Consider the following 24,598-nt stretch of genomic DNA (forward strand, 5'->3'; position numbering starts at 1 on the left):
CAAGCAAGCAAAAAAACCAAACAAAACAAATCCCAAGAAAACTCAGATGCAAACTTATTCTTTCTGTATTTCCACATTTCTCATACTAGTACTTTTATATTTATTTATATGACCATATTATCAATCTTCCTGACCCCTGAAACTATAAGCTTCATATGGACAGGAACAAAGGTGATTTTGCTTAACATATTCTCAGCACCTTGCAGAATATGTAGCATATAAGCAGGCATCTGATGACTATTTGGAACAAATATCACGTGAATAAATAATTGTTTCAAAAATGTAGTAATTTCAGATTTGTTTTTAACCTTCCACAAAAGCATTAATTAAAACCCCTATTTCCATTACTTATGTTCAAATTGGCTTTCAAATGGATAAAGGTGAGTTTTATCTGAAGAAAGACCAATGTTCAGTAATTCAGCAAACATTTAGTGAGCATGTACCAACCGTAAGGCTCTTGCCAGGTGATAGGAATATAAAAATGAGTAAGATAAGTTCCCTGTCTTCAATGAAATATTTTAAAACAATACAGAATCTATAAGATATTAATAAAGAATATCTCTTCACAGGGGTTGCACTAGTTTGCAGTCGCACCAGCAGTGTATGAGTGTTCCTGTCTCTCCGCATCCACGCCAACATGTGTTGTTTTGGGACTTTTTGATAAAGGCCATTCTCACTGGAGTTAAGTGATATCTCATTGTGGTTTTGATTTGCATTTCCCTGATGATTAGGGATGTTGAGCATTTTTTCATATGTTTGTTAGCCATTCTTATATCTTCTTTTAAAAAATTTCTATTCATGTTCTTTGCCCACTTTTTGATAGGGTTGTTTGATTTTTTCTTGCTGATTTTCCTGAGTTCTAAATAGATTCTTGTTATCAGTCCTTTATCTGATGTGTAGTATGTGAAAATTTTTTCCCATTCTGTAGGTTGTCTGTTTATTCTCGTGACTGTTTCTTTGGCTGTGCAGAAGCTTTTTAATTTAATCAGGTCCCATTCATTTATTTTTGTTGTTGCTGTGATTGCCTTAGGGGTCTTCTTCATAAATTCTTTGCCTAGACCAATGTCTGTAAGAGTCTTTCCTACATTTTCTTCTAGAATTCTAATCGTTTCCCATTTAAGGTTTAAATCTGTTATCCACCGTGATTTGATTTTTGTGAGAGGTGAAATCTGTGGGTCCCATTTCAGTCTTCTACATGTGGCTATCCAATTTTCCTAGCACCATTTATTGAATAGGGATTCTTGTCCCCAGAGTATGTTTTTATCTGCTTTGTCAAAGATTAGATGGCTATATGAGGATGGTTTTACATTTGGATTTTCTGTTCTGTTCCATTGGTCTGGGTCCCTGCACTTGTGCCAATACCAGGCAGTTTTAAGAACCACAGCCTTGTAGTATAGTTTGAAGTCTGGCAAATCAATACCTCCCATTTTGTTTTTATTGCTTAAAATTGCTTTTGCTATACGGGGTCTTCTCTGATTCCATACAAAGCATTATGGAGATACTGTAAACAGGTTCAAGTAGACCTACCATTCGATCCAGCAATCCCATTACTGGGCATCTACCCAAAGGAACAAAAGTCATTCTATGACAAAGACACCTGTACCCAAATGTTTATAGCAGCACAATTCACAATTGCAAAGATGTGGAAACAACTCAAATGCCCATCAGTTCACAAATGGATTAGTAAATTGTGGTATATGTATACCATGGAGTATTACTTAGCTATAAGAAATAACGGTGATACGACATCTCTTTGGTTCTCCTGGAGAGAGTTGGAACCCATTATATTAAGTGAAGTATCCCAAGAATGGAAAAACAAGCAGCACATGTACTCACCAGAAAATTGGTTTCCCTAATCATCACCTAAATGCACATTGGGGAAGGATACCAATTGGATATCAGACTGAGGTGGAGGTGGGGGGAGGGGATGGGTGTATGCCTACATGATGAGTGTGTTGCGCACCGTCTGGGGAATGGTCATGCTTGAAGATGCTGACTCGGGGAGGTGGGGGGTGGGGGGGAAGGGATGGAGGTATAACTACATGGTGAGTGCTGGGCACACTGTCTGGGGAATGGACACGCTTGAAGCTCTGACTCGGGGGGATGGGTAAGACATGGGCAATATATATAACCTGAACTTTTGTACCCCCATAATAAGCTGAAATAAAAAAAAATACAATAAAAAAATAAAAATAAAGAAAAATTCAAAACAGGAAAAAAAAAGAGTCAATACAGATCCTAATTACAGGAAGATAGATGGTGGGAGATGAAAAAAAAAAAGAATATCTCTTCAGAGAAAATATCACAGTAGAGGTAACATTTAAGGTAAATCTTCAAGGATCAATAAAACTATGGCAAATGCACAAATGGGAAGTCATTCAGATTCAAGGAAAAAATTTTACAAGGGCATAGAGTGTGAAAAAGCATGGTCTGTTTGGGGAACAGTACATTAAAAATTTGAAACCCTGATAAATGCCACAGAAAGGTCAAAATACAGACTGAAAAATGAGGAATCTAGCAATTAAATGTTATTATATCTGGCTGGATGCCAATTCTGGATAGGCAAATATATTTGTTTATATATTATCTTCCTAATGTGGCTTCACATCAGTTTTGAAATGCAAACCCTTAGGACATTGCCTAATAATAATTTCCGTAGCATTGCAAAGAGTATGAGGCATGTGTAGGAAAAATTTAACAAAGAAAATATTTCAGATTGATAGGCAAAATAGAACACAAACTTTCTCTTTAGGAGAAAACTCACTTTTAGGTTATAGGCTATAAAGTACTTGAGATTCTGCATAGGATGAATTTAAAAGGTAAAAAAAGGAAAACTATGTATTAAGTTGAAAATGTTTCTACTACATATGATGTAAACACCAACTTTTAATAAGATTTTAAATTAAAAAGAAAGAAAAGTCTTACCTTCCTCTGGTAAATAGCAATCCAATCTGTTGTGGCAAACCACTTGTGAGTTTTTATGTCACTCACACCATTCTTTAGATTTCCAAATCTCTTTGTCAAATCCACCTGCAGCAGGTTCCGTAGAAGATCCTTGAGATCTGAACTGAAGTGGGATGGGAATCGGACCTGCACAAATGCACCATGTGGTAAAACACACATTATAAGATTCATGATATTTTTGATTTGATTTCATAAAGGTTTTTAAAATAAGGTGACAGGTCATTATATATACAAAAATATGTAGTGATGATTTTCACATACTTTGAATTACATGTTACAGTCCATACTAGTCACGAAGAAGAGAATTATTTGGGTGAATGCATGAAACCTGTTCTCTTAGGGCCTCATTTTGGTCATGAACTTCCTTAAGAACATGGACCAGTCTCCAGAAAAATGTGCATATATACAGAACTTCTTCAACAATATCAGAAGGTTCTCCCCATCTTCAAGAGAGATCCCTTTAGATCTCATATTATAAATCTCTGTCTCAGAGACATACAAATTTAAATTTATAATATAAATAGAACAAGCAGCATATGAAAGAAATCAGTATGTACATTTTGAAGAGAGATCTATCAAAAAGGAAGTCTAAAAATGATTGTAAAAACCCACACTGCCTTTCACAGCACAGGAAACCATTTTTCTTTTATTAGTAGTTGGCTTTTAAGCATAATTCTGCTATATGCAACAGTATAGAAATGATTCAGATTGCTTTAAAAGCATTTTTCCACCTCCTAAATTGTGAAGAATAAGTAGTTCTAAATAAGTAGCCTGGCCTCTGGCCTTAGAAACAAACAGAAAACCCCAAATAACTGAAGATGTTATGTTTGGCAATCAATAAAATAAAGTAACAGTCGTAAGAGACCTTAGCCTATTTTTCTGTTTTGTTTTGTTTAAACACATTTTCTCCTCTACTCCAACCTAACTCCTGATTCCCACTTAGAAGGACTAGCTGTATCTTGCCTCCTTATTCTTTTCTTGCATTACTACCACCTCTCCACCATCCTTTCCAATTCTGTTCAATCATTTCCACTACCCTCTTCCCTGTCACACACCCGTGTGTGTGCACGTTTGTGTGTGTGCTTGCACTTTCACTCATTCCACTTTCCATTGTCCTGTCATGCTCCCCTAGGCCTCATTTCGTGTTGCCATCCCCACTAAACATAAACACTATTCTCTGGATTATTATAATCTCAACTTCAAATTGACCACAGCACCTTTGTAGAAAATGCTTTAAAGGGTAAACAGATCCGTTTCTGAACTCCTCACATTCTTATTTTGGTTCTCTACAAGTGCTACCACCACCTCATAACTTTCATAGTGCATCGTTACATTATCTCAGTTGATCATCACAATACACCTATTCATTGAATGATGCTGCAGTATTTGCGCATACGTCTGTCTCCTGTAGACGCCGGGCTTCTGAGGGAAGGCATTGTGCCATTTTTACGTTTTTATTCACAGCATTTATTAGGTTATTTCAAATACTGTAGAACATTCATTTGACAATTACTTATTGAGTGCCTACTATGTGCCAGGCACTGTTCTAGGTGCTAAATATATAGCAGTGAGCTAAACAAGGCAAAGTCCCTAATTTCATAGAACTTGCATCCTAGGTGGATATGACAAACTCAATGAATATATTATTAACTCTATTCTAAAGATGGAGAAACTAAGATTCAGAAATGTCATATACCTTACCCAATCATCAGGCTATAAAGTAGCAGAGCTAGGACTAGAAAGCTAGTCTTATGATTTGCAGCCTCATGAATTTTGGTCTTTATTACACTGTCTTCAAATATATAGAACTCCTTAATTTAAGTTCTGCCTTTCAAAAAGCTCAACATACTTGACATACATTCTCATATTCTCAAAGAATTTAAATCATTAGCACATAAAGACAGATTCATAATTGTAGTCTTTTGATTGCCATTCTCATGCTATTCTGTAAATAATTTTTTTCTCAAAATGTAGTGCTAGGACCCAATCACATCAGAATCAACTGAGAGACAAGAGTATAAAAATGCAGATCCCTGGCTTCCCTCAGATGATGGGGGCGTCAGCCTGAAAATCGGGGCTTCTATCTCCAAGTGATTCGTGTGCACATGGAAGCTTAAGAAGCACTATTCTCAACTCTATTCACTACTTTATACAGAGGTTCTTATTTTCTACGTGAGTGAAAGATCATAAAACTTTAAATGTAAATAATAAAACACAGTAAACTAAAATCATCACCATACTAGAGGAAAACCAATATTTGGGTCAAGCAACCAATGACTATTTGAAAGTTGCGTAGTTAATAAATGACTAGGATTTAGGATAAACTTATATAAATTAACAACTTAAAACCTCATTTCTGCAAAGCCTTTATTATCACAGATTAGGAGAAGTTTGATGTTCTAAAAAATAAGACATGTGAACTAACACCTTCTCTAGTTTTACCACTGACACAATGGCTGCTTAGAAGGTAGGCACTGTGCTAAAAACACTTTATATTTACTGGCTCATAAAATCCAAAGTATAGCACTGCGGTAGGTATGTTTATTATCCCCATCTTATAGGGGGAGTGAAGCAATTGAATCTTGCAGAGATTAAGTAATTTGCCTAAGATTACAAAGCTAATAAGTAGTAGAGCTGTAATTCCAAACTGGGTACTCTGACTCCAGGATATATAATTTTAGTTACTCTATGATTTGATAACCTGAAAATAGTCATTATCAGGAACCTCCAGCGGTCCCCAATTTTTTGGCACCAGGGATCTGCTTCATGGAAGACAATTTTTCCATGGACCCAGGGCTGGGTGGGGGTCGTCACTACAGGGGATTGTGGAGCTCAGGTGGTGATGCGCGACCCTTTTCCTAACAGGCCACAGCCTGGGGGTTGGGGACTGCAGTATCGAAAAGACTGAAATTTTCATCTTAAAAATATTTTGCTGCACATTTTCTCTTTTATCCTAGCTGAAGTAATAACTAGAGAATAAGGGGTGTTCAAAAGTCATACTGTTTATTTTAAAAATAACATGACATTTTTTCCAGTGGTTATGTTAGTTCATATTTTTCCAGTAGTAAATCTAAACTTTATTTAGATTCTAAAAAAATAACTTATTTGAAGTACATCTATCTTTGTTCAGGATAGAATTTGCATGAACTGCTCAATGGTAAGGTGCCAGCTATCCCCTTCATTATGTTCAGAATGGTAGACAAATAATGTGCGATACATATAAATTATCTTCTGAATTTAGGTAATATTCAACGCAATGCATGAAGAATGTAAGCACCCAAGTGAAGCAGTTCTTTGGAATGCACATAAATTTATGGTCTTGAATTAGTGAATGTGGGTGAGTGTGTGTATGTGTATGTGTGCATGTGTCTGTTTAAGCTTCAGGATAGCGATTCTCAAATGGGGTGTGGTGGTAGGTTGTGATGGCAGATAACAGAATCATCTGGAAAACTTTTCAAATCATAGACATCTCCTCCTGACCTCCACACCACACCCTCTTGTTCCCCAGAGAGTCTGATAGGTAGCCCTCACACTCATAGCAGTCCTGTTAATGACGGGAATCTGTCATATCCTTAAGGTATATTGGGGGAGAAAGAATGAGAGTCACTGTGAAAGTATTTTTTCCTTGATTGTTCTGAAATGTAACCTGAAATGTAATTTCTTTGTTGATTGAACTTTCCAAAGAGCCATGTTGATTAATCAAACAAAAATTAGCAAAGAAGGCCGGGCACGGTGGCTCACGCCTGTAATCCTAGCCCTCTGGGAGGCCGAGGCGGGTGGATCGCTCGAGGTCAGGAGTTCGAGACCAGCCTGAGCGAGACCTCGTCTCTACTAAAAATAGAAATAAATTATCTGGACAACTAAAAATATATATAGAAAAAATTAGCCGGGCATGGTGGCGCATGCCTGTAGTCCCAGCTACTCGGGAGGCTGAGGCAGAAGGATCGCTTAAGCCCAGGAGTTTGAGGTTGCTGTGAGCTAGGCTGACCCCACGGCACTCACTCTAGCCCGGGCAACAAAGTGAGACTCTGTCTCAAAAAAAAAAAAAAAAAAAAAAAAAGAATTAGCAAAGAACAGAAAATAACTTTAATAGAATTGTTTTAAATGCAAGACCTTTATTTGTAATATATTAACCTGGAGACACCAAAGATTTCTATGATGGGAAGAGTGACTATCTAATTTTTCCTTCAAAACTATATCAAAGGGTATTATTTTATTGTTTTTATAATTCTTATCAATTATACTACTATAGAAAGTGAAGTAAGAATCCTAGAACATTGGAGCTAGAAGCTTAGTTTAGTCTAAACCTTCATTTTTAAAGATAACGAACCTGAGCTCCAGTGAGGTCACCAACTCAGGCAGTGGAATCTTTGGGAAAATAACTTAATCCTCCTGCCTTCTGTATATAAGAGTTTTCTGCCAGACCAGGACAGGGTACATAATATGAAAGTAGTGTAAAGAGTCAGATATAGAAAAGAGCAGAACAGACTAAACTCATTAAACCATTAGGTCTCAGAGATAAAGTTATTGGAAACTGGCATCATTTAACATGGAAGAGGTGTTTTGTTCAACATGAAAAAGGTGTTTGTGAAACATATACTTCCTAGAGTACTTTCTTTAAATTATTTTTCCTTAATATTATTTTCTATTTAGGATTCTATTCCAACCATTAGAAATAATGTTATTTCTGATTTTCCTAATGATTCATTCCTGAGAATAAATCTGTATCTCCAGTGAGGTACAGATACATAAAACAAGCTCTCAACACCTGGAGTATTTCAGAATCACCTGAGATAATTAAAAAATACAGATGTTTGGAATCCACACAAGACTTTTTGAATCACTATCTTTAAGGAAAGACACCAAAGATGGGGTCCATTGCAGGAAAGCTTCATGCAGGCAGAAGACCACAACTGATTTGTCACATCCAGCACTTAGAACTGGTCTGGCATATACTGTGGGCTCAATAAATATTTAATGAATGCATGAATTCAAATTTGACAACTACTGATTGAATCCCTACTATGAACATGTACTTGGGCTATATTAGTAAGCAAAATAAGATGAAGATTTCTGCCTTCATGGAGTTTACATTCTAGTGAGGAAGACAGACAATGAAACTTAGCAACCAGCATGGTCCTTTAAAAATGTCATTCTACCACTCCTCAAAAAACTTTCATTGTAAGGTTTTTGAATTTTACTTCGAAGAAATGGGGAATCATTGCAAAGTTTCAAAAGAAATAACAGGATCTGATTTAGCATTTTTAAAGAGACATTCCAGTGACTCAGATGAGAGTGGTAGCAGTGGAAGTGGTAAGAAGCGATTGAATTCTGTGTATATTCTAAAGATAGAGCACAAATGGTTTCCCTGCACATTAGATACAAGGTGAGGACTCCAAGGTAAAGTTTTGGCCTGACCAACTGAAAGGATGGAGTGGCCATCAACTGAGATGGGGAAGGCTATGGGAGGAACAGATTTGCTGGGGGTTGGGGAACAAGGAGAAAAATCTGTCAGTTTTACACAGGTAGAATTAGATATATTTATTAGACATCCAAGTGGAGATCTCAAGTTGGAAACTGGATACAAAGGTTTGGAATTCAGGAGTCATGTATGGACTAGAAAAATGAATTTGGGAATTGTCAGCTGGCATTTAAGACCATCAATAGAGGAAGTGCAGAGAAAGAAGAGAAGAGGACCAAGCCAAGGAGACTGAGAGTGAAGTATTGGTGATACAAAGTCACTGAAGCCAAATGGTGAGCCACTGAGCTAGATTCTTTTATTTCTTGCTTTGCTCCAAATTACCTTTTGTCTTTGGGCGATTCTGAGTTTTGATTTACCTACACATAGCATGAGAGAATTAAACTAAATAAAATTGAACATCTTTGCCACCTCAAAAATTCTACCAAGCTATTTCTTTAGTAGAAAGAATTCCTGGGTTCTAACCCCAACTCCAATTACATACATGCTCTGTAATTTAGGGCAAAATCTTTTACCTTTTTGAGTTTTCTCATCTATAAAACGATGAGAGTATATATCTCATCTGGCAGGTATGAAAAGAAATTACATTATTTTTAAGAAACTGCCTTGCATTATGTCTAGTATTTTGTAGATGTTAATTCACTGGATTTTAATTTTTTAACCTTCCCATTAGAATACTATTTTAATTATGTGAAGCTGGATTTCTGAATCAAAGAAGGAACCTGGAAGACAGCGATATCTATTGTTATGTTTCCAGACTAGCCAAGGACAGTCTGTGCCCGAAAAGTCATTTGGACAGTACAGGAAGTTCCTCCTTTCTTTTTGTCTCATGCTCCACCTGTTAATTTCTAGAACAAACACTTTCATCTTTTCTTAAGGTCTTAAATTTGATAGAGTGAGGGAGAAAATGAACGACTATAACCTGTTTTATAAGGACAGCATTGTGAATATAGCTGATATGCTATACTGCTTTGTCAAATTACATTATGTAATATGTTAAACACGCTATGAAACTCTCTGAGTTGAGCAAATTCAACAGAATATTTGTTCCGCTTTCAGTACCAATTATAAAATCTTGTACATTTTGGTTTCAGAAATGATTATAATTTTCTAAAAAATTAAGAGGAAGTTACATCCAAAAAGCAAACCAGTTCTTGTTGTTGTGGTACTCATACTCAGTGATTTGAATTCACTAACTGGTTTACTGATATTTTTTTCTTTTAGAAATAAAATAAGGCCAAATCAAATTTGTCTACACTGAACTTAATCACAGAAATAACAAAGTTGATCTTTGAAAGGAGAAAAATCTTACTGCTATTCTGCAATTATTGGCAGGGGAAAGGATTGTTTAAGTAGTAACAGTATATTTTGTGCATTGGGATAAAATTTGCTAGGCTTAACTGACTCCAAGAGCTTGCACACAGCCAACAAGCTGTTAATAATCTATTAACTTTTGGCCACAAGCATGTTGAAATAAATTTTAAGAAATTATCCCTCTAAATTAGGTACAATCAATTCTAAAAAAAATCTGCAGGCCCAGTAAAGAATTGATCTAGCAAAAATGAACATACACATTAGTCAAATTTTCAAAAGGCAGAACAAATTTTCATACACCAGGTTTTCTATAGACATGGTGCCAAGCTTCACACTACCTCAGAGGACGTGGGCAACTTTAATCAGCCTAGTATCGATATATAAAAAAAAGAGCTAGGACATTTAAAAAATTTATAAATATTAGTACCATGTCTGTGGGGTCTCGAATCTGTTCTCTTACCTACGCAGAAACAGTGGTACATAAAACGAGTCTAGATGGTTGCAGAGAGCTATTACTTATCCCGTCCTTACTCCCTCCCCACAAACATAGGAAGCCAGTGTTGCAATTATTTTCCCACGGGACCACTAGAGTAAAGGGCTGTCATGAAGCAGGTATTAATAAGAATTTTAAATTGCCACAGCAAAGTGTTAAAAAATGGTCCTCGGTTTTATGCAAATAGTAAAACTGATTTTGCATTTTATGAAAATTATTTCTGAGGATTTCTGAGTCTCTTTAAATATAGCCATAGCCAAATAGAAAATGACATTTTAATTTCCCCAAAAGCATTAACAATGGTGTCTTACAAAAAGTGTAGTGGCTTATCTGCATATATGTATGTTATTTAGGAAACAGGATGTATGCAGAAAAGAGTTAACATAGCGGGCCTGAGACTGCTACCCTTAGAAAGGACTCTTTGCAAGTTTAGCCCTGGGCAAGTATCTGGCAACTTGAATGGTACCAGTTCCTTATAACAATATGAAACTTTCCATAAATGATTAAAGTGGCTCAACGTACCTAGACTGTACAAACAATATGGTTTATGCTGAACATCTGCTTTTGCTCTGGGAGGCTGGGATTTTGGTATGTGCTAGGCAGAGGATGCATATATGACCAGCCTCCCAGTAAAAACCTTGGGCACTGAGTCTCTACTGAGCTTTGCAGAACTTTTTATGATTTTTTTCACAATTTGTTGCTGGAGGAATTAAGTGCATCCCTTTTGGCTGTACTGGGAGAGGACTCCGGGAAGCTTGCGTCTTATTTTCTCTGGATTTTATCCTGACTGCCTTTTCCCTTTGCTGATTGTGCTCTGTACCCTTTTGCTATAATAAATCCTACCATGAGGGCCACTGTATGCTGAATCCAGTGAGTCTTGATAGTGAATCACCAAACCTGTCTTGAGGACCCCTTACACAGAAGGCAATAGCCACTGGCTGTTAATCAATTACCCTTCATGTAAATGTTGAATTGCTCTTCAGAAAAAATTAAATGACTCTTTGATCATTTAGTATATACTTATGTTTATATCACTATTTTTGTACAGTGTCTCCTTCTACATTGTTGGTGCTCATTAAAAGTGGAATAATATTTACATTAGATGTGATGAAGCTAAAACTTTTTTTTAATCACACAAGTCAAGGACTCTAAAGTAATAGTTTCCATATCAGCTGTTACTTAATTACCTTATTTGCAAGTATCATTTTGACCACAATATTAACTTTTATATTTTCATGGATAATGTAGCTAGATAGAGTAGCTGTGTAGCCATAACTGATGCTTGTCATAGAGGACATGGCACTGAGGCATGAAATTTCGAGACTATATACAGAAGCTCAGAATATGTATTGCTAGGATGAGGCATAGTTAATGCAGGAATTATAATTCTTTTCTGTCAGCTGTGCACTTCTAGACCTGAACCTTAATACTGCATGAATAATTTGACATTTAAATACCACCTCCTCTGTTTTTTTAAAGGCAAAATATGTGTAGGAGAGAATCTAACAAGCTGATTGATCATCTTTCTGTGCATTTAAAAATAACAGTTTGAGTTAAAATATTGTAATAAAGTACTTAACAATCTAATGGTCAAATATATGTAGTTTATGATTAATTACTTAATAAATTTTATTTTAACTTTGATAAGTCACTGATACCTATATTCTTTATAGCATGGTTTCAGAATGGAAGATACAATCAATCTAAAATGTTGTTGCAGGGCCAGGTGCGGTGGCTCATGCCTGTAATCCTAGCACTCTGGGAGGCTGAGATGGGAGGATTGCTCGAGCTCGGGAGTTCCAGCCTAGCCTGAGCAAGAGCGAGACCCTGTCTCTACTAAAAATAGAAAAAATTAGCCAGGCAACCAAAACCAGAAAAAATTAGCCGGTTGTGGTGGCACACAACTGTAGTCCCAGCTACTCAGGAGGCGGAGGCAGGAGATGGCTTGAGCCCAGGAGTTTGAGGTTGCTGTGAGCTACACTGATGCCACAGCACTCTACCCGGGGCAGCAGAGTGAGACTCTGTCTCAAATAAAAAAAATGTTGTTGCATAAAATATGCTTTTAAAAATCAGAAAAAAAATTCTGAATGAAAAGTATTTTTTATTAAAAAATTCAAATGCAAATATAGAATTCACAAATATAAGACCAAAATTAGATTTTTAATGGCTTAAATAATTAAAAAAAAAACAGTTTCCAATTTGTCTTTTAGCTACTAACCAGAGAGACAATAATATTTTTGCAATGTGGATAGAGACACATTCTAGTTTGGATTTGAGTGTTGAAAGAGATGGGTTTATTGGGAAATGGTGAATGTGATCTGTATTTCACATAATTTAGATCCTAGAGATCACTTAATGGCAATATTCCACTTCATGAGTTCTACTTTAGATGAGTAATGAGAATAACTTTATATCCAATATGGGGAGAGATAATCTGGCACCTTATGTTAAAAACAAAAGTGCCCCAAACACCCCGTCATATTTCTAAATAAATGAAGGAAAAAAATAAGATATTGTGATAAAATAAAATTTTATGTTATTATTTTAAGGTAACTAGGACTTAAACTGTTATAATTTTTGGACATATGCAGATTATTGGATACAAAATGTTAAAGTTTGATGTGAAATGAAAACATATTCATAAACAGCAGAAAAAATTTTATCCCATGTAGAATGGTTGATTGGTAAACTATAGCTAATTCATAAATAGGAAGATACATTCATTTTAACTAAAGCAATTTTTCTAAATAAATATAAATGTAGTCATGACAGTATCCTTGCCAGAAAACTGGCTTTCCTTTATGAAAAAGTTGTAAGTATAAATGAAAGCAATACAGTAAAGATTTAGGAACTTTATCATTACCCCTAATTAAATTACTTGAAAATTACTACAATTTTTGCATTTTTAGTCTTTGTATTAGTAAAGTATTCTTCTTTCATTTATGATTTTAATTTAGTTTAGTTCTCTCACCATCCTTTATATGACTTTTGGCACTTATTCTCTTGAGATTCTACATATTCACTTCTCAAATTCTTCAAAAATAAATCACTGCCTCATCTATTAATATTTCTCAATGTTTTGTTTTGGTCATTACAAAAGTTCTTTTTACTGTTACTCTTATATTCTGCTAGGGAAAAAAGTTATAAAGATAAGAATATGAAGACTAGAGATCAACAAATGTAACAAGAACAACAGTGATAATTATTTAAAATAATTACTGCATTCTGCCTTTCTGTATTGCCTTTATCAGTGTAAATCTTTCAATAACTAGCTTAGTTTATTTATCTGTAAGAGGTATTTATTTTCTACCTTTGATATACTCGAGGTATAAATTCTTTAGTTAATCCCCTAATTTGTGAATACTGACATAACATAAAACTTTCCCCATAAAATGTCACAAAATACAAGGGAAAATCTTGTGACCCCTGTAGACTGCATATGTGCTATGAGACATGGAACAACAATATTGTGTTGAGATGTGGATTCTAGGGGGTTGGATAGACGCGTTCTGTTGGTAAGTGTCTTCCAACAGCCCAGTTGTGCAGCATCCATGATTTATATTTGGGTCTTGGCAAAAAAGATAAATTACTACATTATGGATAGTCAGAGTACTTTGTGTTAGTTAACATTGTAAACTGTAAGTTTCTGGATGCCAAGGGTCAGCTTTCACACTAAATGAAGAGCTTGAATCTGGCTGAGATACAAAGAAATAGAGACTTTCCCTCCATCTCCTTCCAGATTCTTCAGGTTGATTAGGCTTATCTCTGCCTAAGAAGGTCTCTCTCTCTCTCTCTTTCACTCTCTCTCTCTCTCTCTCTCTCACACACACACACACACACACACACACACACACACCACAAAAGTCAACTATATCACATCTGAAAGTAATGTGAAGTCAAGATTCATGCTCTATTTCCTGGTCATATTCTAAATGGGGCTATGTGGTCTTAAAAAAAAAAAAGACAAAGTAGTAAAGTGTACCACATGTAGGAATAGGAGGAAGGGAAAATAAGCAAAATATTCCTTTCCATATACTTTGTCATTGATGTATAGAAAGCCTCCTTCTGGAAATGTTTCAAAGCCTACTCTTTCTTTACTGCATGGGAAGACTCAGGCTTATCTCTATTAAATTGACTTTGGTATTTTAAAAAAGATCTGAGGTCTGAGCTAAGGCAAGAGCAAATGATTGATACTAAACAAAATACTTTTGGAAGCAAAATTAAAGGTTATAAATGCAAAAGAAGGAAGGTTCATGGAGTAATTTACAAAACAGACAGTACTATGACATAATAAATCTATTCATGTTTAGGAAAAATTAATGTGATTTTCATATTTGCTAATAATGACAATTATAATCACAATCAACACGAACAATTCTGTTAAGATTAATTCTATGAACTTCCATCTTAAAAAGGCTTATCCATTTTATATTTACTTCTAATTTTGTAGTTTTTGACATAATTCAAACAAGAAGTCTCTCCTGAAAAAACAAGGGCACATCAAAACACTGTCAAAACACTAAATCCAAGGAGATATCCACATGAAATAACTATTTTTATTTCTCTGAAGGAATATTTAGATTTATAGCTATGATCCTGTGCTTTGTAAGTGATAAAAATACTAAATATAGAAATTAACTTACTGTTTTGCTAATTTCTTTATAAAACTGTCTTTTGTTTTCTTAAGAGACCTCGATGATTTAATACTTATGCTATTATCTTAAATGAATCCTGGATACAAGAGCAGCAACTATGGATATTTCTATATATTTCATAATTTAGGATAATATTCTGATGACACAATACAGTTTCAATTTACAAAGCTTAAAATTTATATATAGAAATAGTTAAAAAAATAGGAAAAATAAAATGTATTACTTACCTTTCCAGAAACAATCTTTTCATAAATCTGAATTGGTTGGTCTGCAAAGAATGGGGGGTAACCAGCTGCCATTTCATAGATTAGCACTCCTAATGCCCACCAATCCACTGCCTTATTGTAGCCCTGAGATAAACCAACATCAGTGTCAATTGTGACTTAAGTTAACTCAGAAGGAAATAAAGTCATAGGTCATTTCAAAATGATCTGGAAGCATATGAAAAAAATTTTAAAGCAGTTGCTATTCAGGATAGAATAAAATAAATGAACAAAATGTATCAGGTCAGATTTAAATTAAACAAAGGGAGAATTACCAGATATTGAAATTAGATATTGGGAAAGATTATTACATCTTCTTTCTAAAATCATTAAGAATACTATAGACAATGAAATATCCTCTATTTCACTGGGATAATTTAGTTGTTGCTCAATAGAGGAAGGGAGTTGGACCAAATTACCTCTTAAGGCCTGTTCCAGGTCCATAATCTTATGAATCAGGTTTTCTATAGCATACCTAGAAAGGTCAAAAGTTTTGAAAGAAATAGGAGGTATTGGATTTCATAGTAAATAGTGGAGTTGACTTCAAAGTACTCTATATTGTTTGAGTTAGGAGGGTGAATGTACTAGGGATAGTCCCATCCACTTCAAAGGCTCTTGTGATAGCCGAACATTTAATGCAGAACCCAGTAAATGTAAATATTTACATATACTTTACTTTTGCTATCTACTGTTTTGCTTCTCATCTCTAAACGGTATATAGGAAAGAAATCTAATTCATATGGTTTTGTGAGGACTATATCAAATGAAAGAGAATAACTTGTACAAAAAGTGTTTTGCAAACCAAAAGTATAATTCAAAGGTTATGTTTAATTGGGTGTGTTTTCATATTAAGCTTTACTAAAATTAAGACCTAGAAGTATTTATGAGAAGACAAATAAGAATAACATGTTTACACTACATGTTTACATGAAATTTATCGACTCTGATCAGTATCAATTGCCACAAAAGAGTATTTAAAAAACCCAACAGCCTGGTCATGGCGAGAAATAAGCTGAGATCTTCCCACATCTCTTGTTCTGCCCTCAGATGTACCCTGTACCATCACCACTGCCCACAGTCCACCCTTTTGTCAACATGTTAGCTTTACAAACTATTTAGTTTTCAAATAACTAGCTAAAATATAATACTATAATACTATAGAGATTTCTTTTCTCTTTTTTCCTGATTCTGTATGGTTTTTTAAAGATAGGGACTGGTATAACAGGAATAGCACTTTGTTTTGCTCACAGAAATGGGCATTGACTTTGCTGTAACTCTTTGATTCCTATATTTTAAATTGTGTGTTAATTTACTAATTTTAATAGTAAATATGTCAGATTACAAGTTAACACCCTAGCTATAGAGAATTAAAACAAGTCAATAAGAAAAACATTAAAATAGAATAGATAAATGGGCAAATGACATGATCTAATAATTTACACACACACATTAAATGGCTATTACACATTTACAAATAAATCTAATGATCAAAGATATGAGAATTAAAACAATGAGTTATCATTTATTGCCTATTAAATTAGTAAATATTTTTAGAATACCTAGTTTTAGAGAGGGTGCAGTAAAATAGGCACTCTCATACATTACTGGTATGAGTGTAAAATGGTATACTCTTTTTGGAAAGCAATTTGGCAATATGTATCAAGAATCTTAAAAATATTCATACTCTTTCACCTAGTAATTCCACTTCTGGGAATCTACCCTAAGGAAATAATGTGAAATACAGAAACAGTTTTATGCACAAAGATGTTTATCGCAGTTATTTATAATAGCAAAAAAACCCTACACAAAAATACCAAAAAATCTAACAAAAAGAAAACCAGAATATTCAACAATAGAAGAATGGCTAAATTCTTACAGTGAATTTGCAAACAAGCCATTGGAATGATGTAAACATGCTTGTTATCATGCAAGTGAAAAAAGACAGACACAAAACTGTACATTCATTATGATTTCAACTATAATGACACACATAAAAAAACCAAAAAATTTTTTTTCAAAAAGGCTGCCTCTGGGTGGATGGATAACATACAGGGGTTTTGGTTGTTTCTTTATAGTTTTCTGTAATTTCTAAATTTTATACAATGAATATCTATTACTTTTGTAATATATACACATTTGTAAATGTTTTGGCACTGATTTTGCAGTCACATTACTTGTTAAGTGTACTTAAAGAAGGAAAATGTGTTAATGATATTTAGAGTATAAAAGACTAAACGGTTATATGTGTTTTAATTATGAAAGATGATGAGACAAAAGCTGAAAAAATCTTTTATTCTAACATTTCCATAGATTAGTCAAATTTCAATTACTCAGTTAGTGAACCATCGAGGCACGTGTCTTATTCCTTCCCTTTTCCTCTCTTCTATTTGTGCCCAGTTATCATTAGTTTCTCCTTTGCAATTTCTCCACAAAGGGATGCCAGAAGAAAAGAAATGTTAAACCATCCTTTTAGATATGGTTACAGTTTCTCTTACCACATTACGCTATTGGGAAAAGTAGAACTGCCTTCAATAAGACTAAAACTATTCAATTGCTGTAATATTCCTATTAAACTAAAATTTGAAAATAATTCTTACATATTTCTTTAAGTGGTAAATTTGAAATGAAGCAATGACAACTAGTACATATCATTTCTAGATTTGTCTCTCAGTGTAATCCAAAACAAAACTTCCCCACCCTACCATTATTGGGAATAATTGTGAAAAGACTATGGTTTTGGCTTCAAGACATGGATCTGGAGGTCATATTTATTCACACTATTTCCCTAAGATCCAGAGTTAAAATTGGCAGAGGTTATGGGATTAGTGGTAGATGCTAAATAATTATTCTTCAGTAATCAAGCACAAATCTATTTAAATTCATAGCTTAGATCAAATAAAAAATGTAAAATTAGATCAATAAACAGTTTTCATAAAAGCCCATAGTAATGCATGTTTCATATTTCTACTTCTTACATATTGACATTATAAATATACCTTGCTAAGGATTATTTCTGGAGCCAAATACTCTGGAGTGCCACATAATGTCCAAGTTCTGCCTTTAACTCTTTTGGCAAACCCAAAGTCTGTGACCTATAAAAGAAAGAAAAATATCTGTGAAGCTTTATTGCTTCACAATAAATGTATTTATTGTACCTAAATTGAAGGTTAAAAATTCAAGGTTAAAATTAAAACCATGAAAAAAATGGAAAAAAATTAAGTCAATGTAATGAGACTCATTATGAAGGCCATTATTTAGTGAATGAAAGTTTAAACAATCCAAGTTGGAAACCCCTTACCCCGTTGAAAGCAAAGAAACAAATTAACAACAACAACAAAAATCCTTTTCAGTCCTTATCTTAAAATCCCAGACCCAAGGAATAAAAAGGTGAAATTAAAAGGTAAAAATAAATAGAATTAATACAAATGAAACAATGTTAAAAGTATGCCTTAAGTCCAACATGTCCTCTGCCATTAATTGTGCCATCAGAAGTGCGAAAGCATCAATGGGAGAATCTATTCATAACCATAAAAAAGGATGATCTCATTTTATTAATAGTAGAATTGGAAAATAAACATTAGCACCAGTCCAGTATTGGTAGTCAGGGTTTCTTTGGCAGCTGTTTTGTAGCATTAAGAGCGTGGACTCTGGGATCAGAATGGCTGCGTTCAAATTCTGACTATCATTTACTGTCTATATGACCCTGTTATGCCTTAGTTTTGTTAACCTTAAAATAAGGAGAATAATAGTATTTCCACTTCATAGGGTTATCAGGATTAAAAGAGATAATGCATGTAAAACACTTGGAATATGCCTGGCACTAATGAGTGCTCACAAACTTAGCTATTATTATATCCTTATGCAGGAGCCCTGTGCTCAGTTCACAACTATAGATTATGAGAGATATAAACAGCTTCCTTCCTTGATAGGATTTTTGCTTCTCTGTAAGAGTGACAGAACTATGAGCTTAACTTAAGCTATCAGGAAGAAGCAGTTGTCTTCCTTAAAAACAAAAACAAAAACACTCCAATATTGATAGTTGGGGTTAAATACGTACAATTTCTTGCCTAGTATTTTCTCAGATATGTTATATATAATGTGTTTAAGTCATACCTGGATATAACCTTGATGGTCAATTAAGAGATTTTCAGGTTTTAGATCTCTGTAGATGAGGTCTAGTGAATGGAGGTACTCAAATGTTAGCACTATCTGAGCTGCATAGAACCGTGCATGGGGTTCACTGCAAAGAAACAAAACATTGATTTTCTGTAAACTGGGTTAACACATAATAACTGGTAGATTATATGTTAAAATTAACATGAGATAAAGGGATTTTGGGAGCAAAAGGTATTTTTTCCTTTAAACGTATGCAAACAATCTTGTTAGTTTCTAAACATTTAGTAAACCTCTAAATTTTCTTCAGATAATGCTTTGATACATTTAGGGGGCAGGAAATTGGAAGAAAAATATGATCCTAAAATAGTTATCATTGTAAATTATTATTGCTCATATTAGAAAATATTGATATCTTTATTACTATGTCTGACCTTGAGAATGATTGAAAAGCAAATGTACCAATTGGATTGTCTATTGGCTATTGCTACAGTTAATATGTGTCATCTACTTTTCTCACAAATTTCAAGTCCTTATAGAATTCCTCTACGTAGAAACTGTTTAACTGCAAATGCCATTGTACCCATTTTGTAATAACTCCTATTACAAAAATTACACATGCTTATTATAGAAAAAAAATCATAAAATATTGGTAAAGAATAATGAACACTCATAATCCCATCCAGAAACCATATATATATAATCTTGGCATGTGGATTTCCAAATCTTCTACTATGCATGTTTATACAGACATACAGACATAGGTATAATCTCTATGGTTGTATAAATTTGAACAGTTCTTTTATGCATAGATTAGATCAATTGATAGATAAGTGCAATTTTGATGCCATAATCTGAGTGTTACTCCAAAAGAATGTACTGATTTTCTAATTTGAGTTTCTAATTCATCTTCTAGTGTATTCACTGAATTCTACTAATCTGGCTGATAAATTACAATGAGTCTCAGATTTGTGTCCTCAATGAACAACTTTAACTCTGAATAGGATTTCCCTCAAAATGGTTAGCATAATTATGACTTGGTAGAATCATAAATAAAAATTCCAAAAAAAAAAAAAAGATTATATATGCTGCTCCTTTTGCTTGTCACTACATTCCCCAGGTACTAGCCTGATACACCACAGGTGCTCAGTAACTATTGTTGAATGAATGAATATGAAAAGAAAAAACCTCTAGGGGGGAACATTTTATAATACCCTTCCAGTTTCATCTCCATCTCAACACTGTAACAATCTATACCATATGTCAAATGACAAGGAGGGAAACATTGTAAGCAGAGATTGGGAGAATCATCTGGTTATTGCAACATTTATCCTTGAATTTAGAAACTTTCCACCTGGGAAATCCCCTCCTATTTTATCCATGCATTTGTAAATATAGGATGCACTCAGTACCTTATATTTCTTTCAATACACAAACAATTTCATAGATCTATAATCAAATTGTTGGAAGGTGAAAGTAACATACTCTAAGTGCAATTTGCTATCAGGTATTTCTACTCAATATTTAAGGGCATGCAGGAGGACACCAGGAAGATCTAATGCTATAGCAGCTTTAAGTCTATACCTCAACTATTTAAGTAGAGAATCATAATGACTCCATTAATTCTGATTAAAGCTATGCTAAATAATAAGTCGTATACTTGTTACCTCAAAGTTTCTAAGATGGGAATTAGCAATCTTTAAGTGTGTATGTAGTATTTGTGAAAGTTTAGAAAAGACAGTGTCTCAGTGTGAATTATTTCAATCAACTTGTTTTCCTTGTTAATAGTACCAAGTCAAGTATTAAAGAAATAAGAGTATGGGGAGCTATTATACAAAGAAAGTTAATAATTATAGAAAATGGACAAATATTTTTTGAGAAGAGGTTTAGGTGTGGCACTTCAGTGTAAAACTTTGAATAATCATAAGGCCATATGAGGATTCTGCTTGGACAAGGAGCAGTAGGAGAGAGAGGACAATAGGAGGGAAAAGAAAATTATCAAAGATAAACAGAAACTACTTTGCATAGGCACAGTGCCTGACTCATATTAGGTGCTCTGTACATATTAGGTCAATAAATCAATTTTGGCTCAGGCTCCAGGTAACTAAAATAACTCTAATACTTGCCCATTGCTTGATATCATCCTGTGATAATCCAAGTCTACCATCATATTTTTATGAATCAAATTACCGTCATCAGAACTGTCGAGGGACCAGGGGGATAAAACACTCGGGACATATAGCACCTGCTCCAAGGATTAAATTTGCCACAAGCTTAGCTGCTGAAACTGGCTGTTGTAATCTGCAACCAGTTTTATCTAATAGCTACTGAAAAAACCCGCTGGAACTCTAAGACTAGTTTTACCCATCGCATCACTTACCAGTGAGAGCTTGCCAGCCCCCCAAAATTTTACTAGTGCCAATGAACTTTCTTTCAAAACAAATACAACATTTCTCCTTTTTATAAAATCTCCAACTTTGTCACTGCTCTTCAGACACACCAAAGATCACCTGGTCTGGGTATATGCCCTCAACTGCAATTCTTGCTTCCCAAATGAAACATTAAATTTAGAGATTCATGTCTACATTTTTATTTTGACTATGACATACTTGGTGTCAGAAGTAGGATTCCAAAGCTGATTCACTTCAAGGAGAATCACTGGTCATTGGAACTGTAGCACAAGGTACCCACTGGGGCCCTTTGACATCCTCTGCTTCTGTGGGGCACCTCTTCCCCCACTGGTGAGTCTCTCTTGGACTGAACTCCTAATTTTGGTCAAGTTTTGTTTTACTTGGGATTTGGTTAGGGTGAGATCTTTCCCCTTCCTATTTGAGAGGGGTCTTTCCCCTGCTGGTTGGGAGATCTTGGGTTGGGGAGGGTTATCTTTTTCCTGTTGACCTCAGCTGCAAAGTTTGGATCTCAACTTTGAGAATTAGATAAGGGGATTTTTTTTTGCTCTTTTAGGAGAAGGCTTATTGTTCTTCCTGGTAAGTGCCTACTTTATTTTCCATTGGCACTTGCGTTTATTTGGCCTTTGTGTACTCAGTGCTTGTGTTTAATTGGCTTTTGCATATTTGGCATTAAACCAAATAACCTAGATAAATTTAGTTAAAAATGGGCTCTCAAAGTTTAAAGGGATGCCAAGATATTTTCTGGGACTCCAGCTGGTAACATGTTCAAACATTAGAGGAATCATTCAAACAGTCTGTTGTTCTTAAAATTGAACCAAAAGACCGTAACTATAATATCATACACTTCAAATAGGACTCATATCTCAATTGATATCTTGAAGATTGAAAAAAAAAATTCAGGACTCAAAAGATTGCCTTGCTATAAAATACTGCCTCAGAGCTAGCTGAGACGCTTTCCTCATCAGAGCTTTTCCCTCCCCTCCTTACACTTCCTCTTCTTTACTCTTCTCTAAGCTGAACTCTTTTTCCAAAACTCCTCAGCTATTCTAGCATAGTGACTATTTAAGTAAAAACACTTGAAAAAACAGAAGATATAAAAGAAAATCATTTTGACTTTCATGCTGCTTTTTAAAAGCAAGAAATGAAATTCCCATGTAAACAATACCCTCCCTATACTAAAAGGAATAGAAACATTCTTATCTTCAAGGACAAAGAATTGAGAGCAAGAGAATACTGTACAGACCTTGTCAGAATCACTCTTATCATTTAACTTATCACTCTTAACTATTCTTTGTCCAACCCAGTATATTTCTAACTGACTCAAACTGCTCTACCCCAAATTTGGTTCACAGCTTTCATATTCCCTATTTAAAAAAATCGTAAAGTTTAGCCTTAACTCATTTGTCAGAAAAATAAGTTGGATCCTACTGTTTTACAAACCTGCAAGTTTATGTTTTACTGTCCATGACTAAAATTCTAAAATACAAGCTATAAGATATTTATATGTATGTATATGGGTTAATATGTGTTTATGTATGTACATGTATTATGTAGTATATTGTGTTTACATGATAAAATCCAGCATAGTTGACTAGAAATCCTCTAAGGAATTCTATTTAGATAAATGGGTATTCATATAAAATATATAGCAATTAACTCCAATTATTTTTTTTAGTTCACATGGCTTAAATCTTTGATAAATTAACTGGTTTTAAAATTGCTGATAAAATAGAAATGTCTTCAAAATTGTCAACATACATGTGTTTCTGGGTTTCCTGATCAGAGAGTTTTATATTTGCCTCTGATAGATTTTTTTTTAAAGTCATTAAGGTTTAAACCCAGCCTAAAATAAAATGATCTTTGTTTATGTAATTCTTTGATAAATGAGATTAATTTAATATTGTCAGTTTAATAAACAGCTTCTGAGTTATCAACAGAATATTCATGTATTTACACTGAAGGTTCTAGGCTGGGCATGGTGGCTCATGCCTATAATCCCAGCACTTTGGGAGGCCAAGGTAAGAGGATCGCTTTAGCCCAGGAGTTCAAGGCTTCAGCAAGCTGTGATCATGCCACTGCACTCCTGTGGATAACAAAGTGAGACCTCCATCTCTTAAAAAATAAATAAATAAATAAATTTAAGGTTACTTAGATAAACATTTGATATTAACAGAATATAAAATTGGCTAATAAAAAAGTCCTTAAAATAATGACTAGCTCTGTCTAATATCTCAATTCTTATAAGTAATCTAGATATAATTGTTAAAAAATAAATAAATTAGGTAATTCTAAATGTTTATAAATGAACTTCTCACATGATTTAAAATCTTAAAGTTCTTTAATGTTAAATTAAATAATAAATACTCATTAAATGTCTGGGTCATACCCAAATAGGATATAAAACTGAAACAAATTGCTAAATAAATATAAGTTCATTCTTGGCTTCTTAAATTTTATAAAAAGACTAATATATTTAAGTCTACTAATCAAAATATGAACTTAAGAAAAATAATTTTGTATGAGAAAGTATCATATGTGGCAAATTTTTATTCTAAGATAAAATGATTAATTGTTCCAAAACACCAAAAGAGAAGAAGAAAAGAAAAATTATAGGATTAAGACTGGAGGTTTCAGAAAATGATAAGAGGTCTAAATAAGTCAAAGAGGATTTATAAAGGATGGGCCTTATGAAGGAAGTTTTATGTGTGATTGGGTTGTCTGGGGTCAGAAAGAAATTGTTTATATGCTTTTCTAAAAATTAAACATTGGTGTCCGAGGTACACAGATACAGGACCAGAGTCTGGTTCTCTATATTTAAAACACCAAGGTTTTCTTGAAGTATTACCTGCTCTTAATAAAAATGCAAGACATTTTTATTTTTATTTCTAAAATCTAGCGTGGGCAAC

The 24,598-nt window shown here is 34.1% G+C and overlaps 1 protein-coding gene across 4 annotated transcripts in view; it reads right to left on the minus strand.

The window, feature by feature from the left end:
• Window positions 1-24,598, minus strand: part of PRKACB (protein kinase cAMP-activated catalytic subunit beta) — a 128,535-nt gene that overhangs the window by 10,455 nt on the left and 93,482 nt on the right. For 3 of the 4 annotated variants that reach the window (XM_045547662.1, XM_045547661.1, XM_045547664.1), the window contains 4 exons: window positions 19,282-19,408; window positions 18,165-18,260; window positions 15,133-15,255; window positions 2,926-3,090 (listed from right to left, as the gene is read on the minus strand). In XM_045547662.1, coding sequence (XP_045403618.1) covers window positions 2,926-3,090; window positions 15,133-15,255; window positions 18,165-18,260; window positions 19,282-19,408 — 511 coding nt within the window. Of the gene's footprint in view, window positions 1-2,925; window positions 3,091-12,391; window positions 13,353-15,132; window positions 15,256-18,164; window positions 18,261-19,281; window positions 19,409-24,598 lie in introns of those variants that run through there. The other variant, XM_045547663.1, reaches the window with a different exon arrangement.

This window comes from Lemur catta, chromosome 3, assembly GCF_020740605.2.
Source record: "Lemur catta isolate mLemCat1 chromosome 3, mLemCat1.pri, whole genome shotgun sequence".
Classification (NCBI taxonomy): domain Eukaryota; kingdom Metazoa; phylum Chordata; class Mammalia; order Primates; family Lemuridae; genus Lemur; species Lemur catta.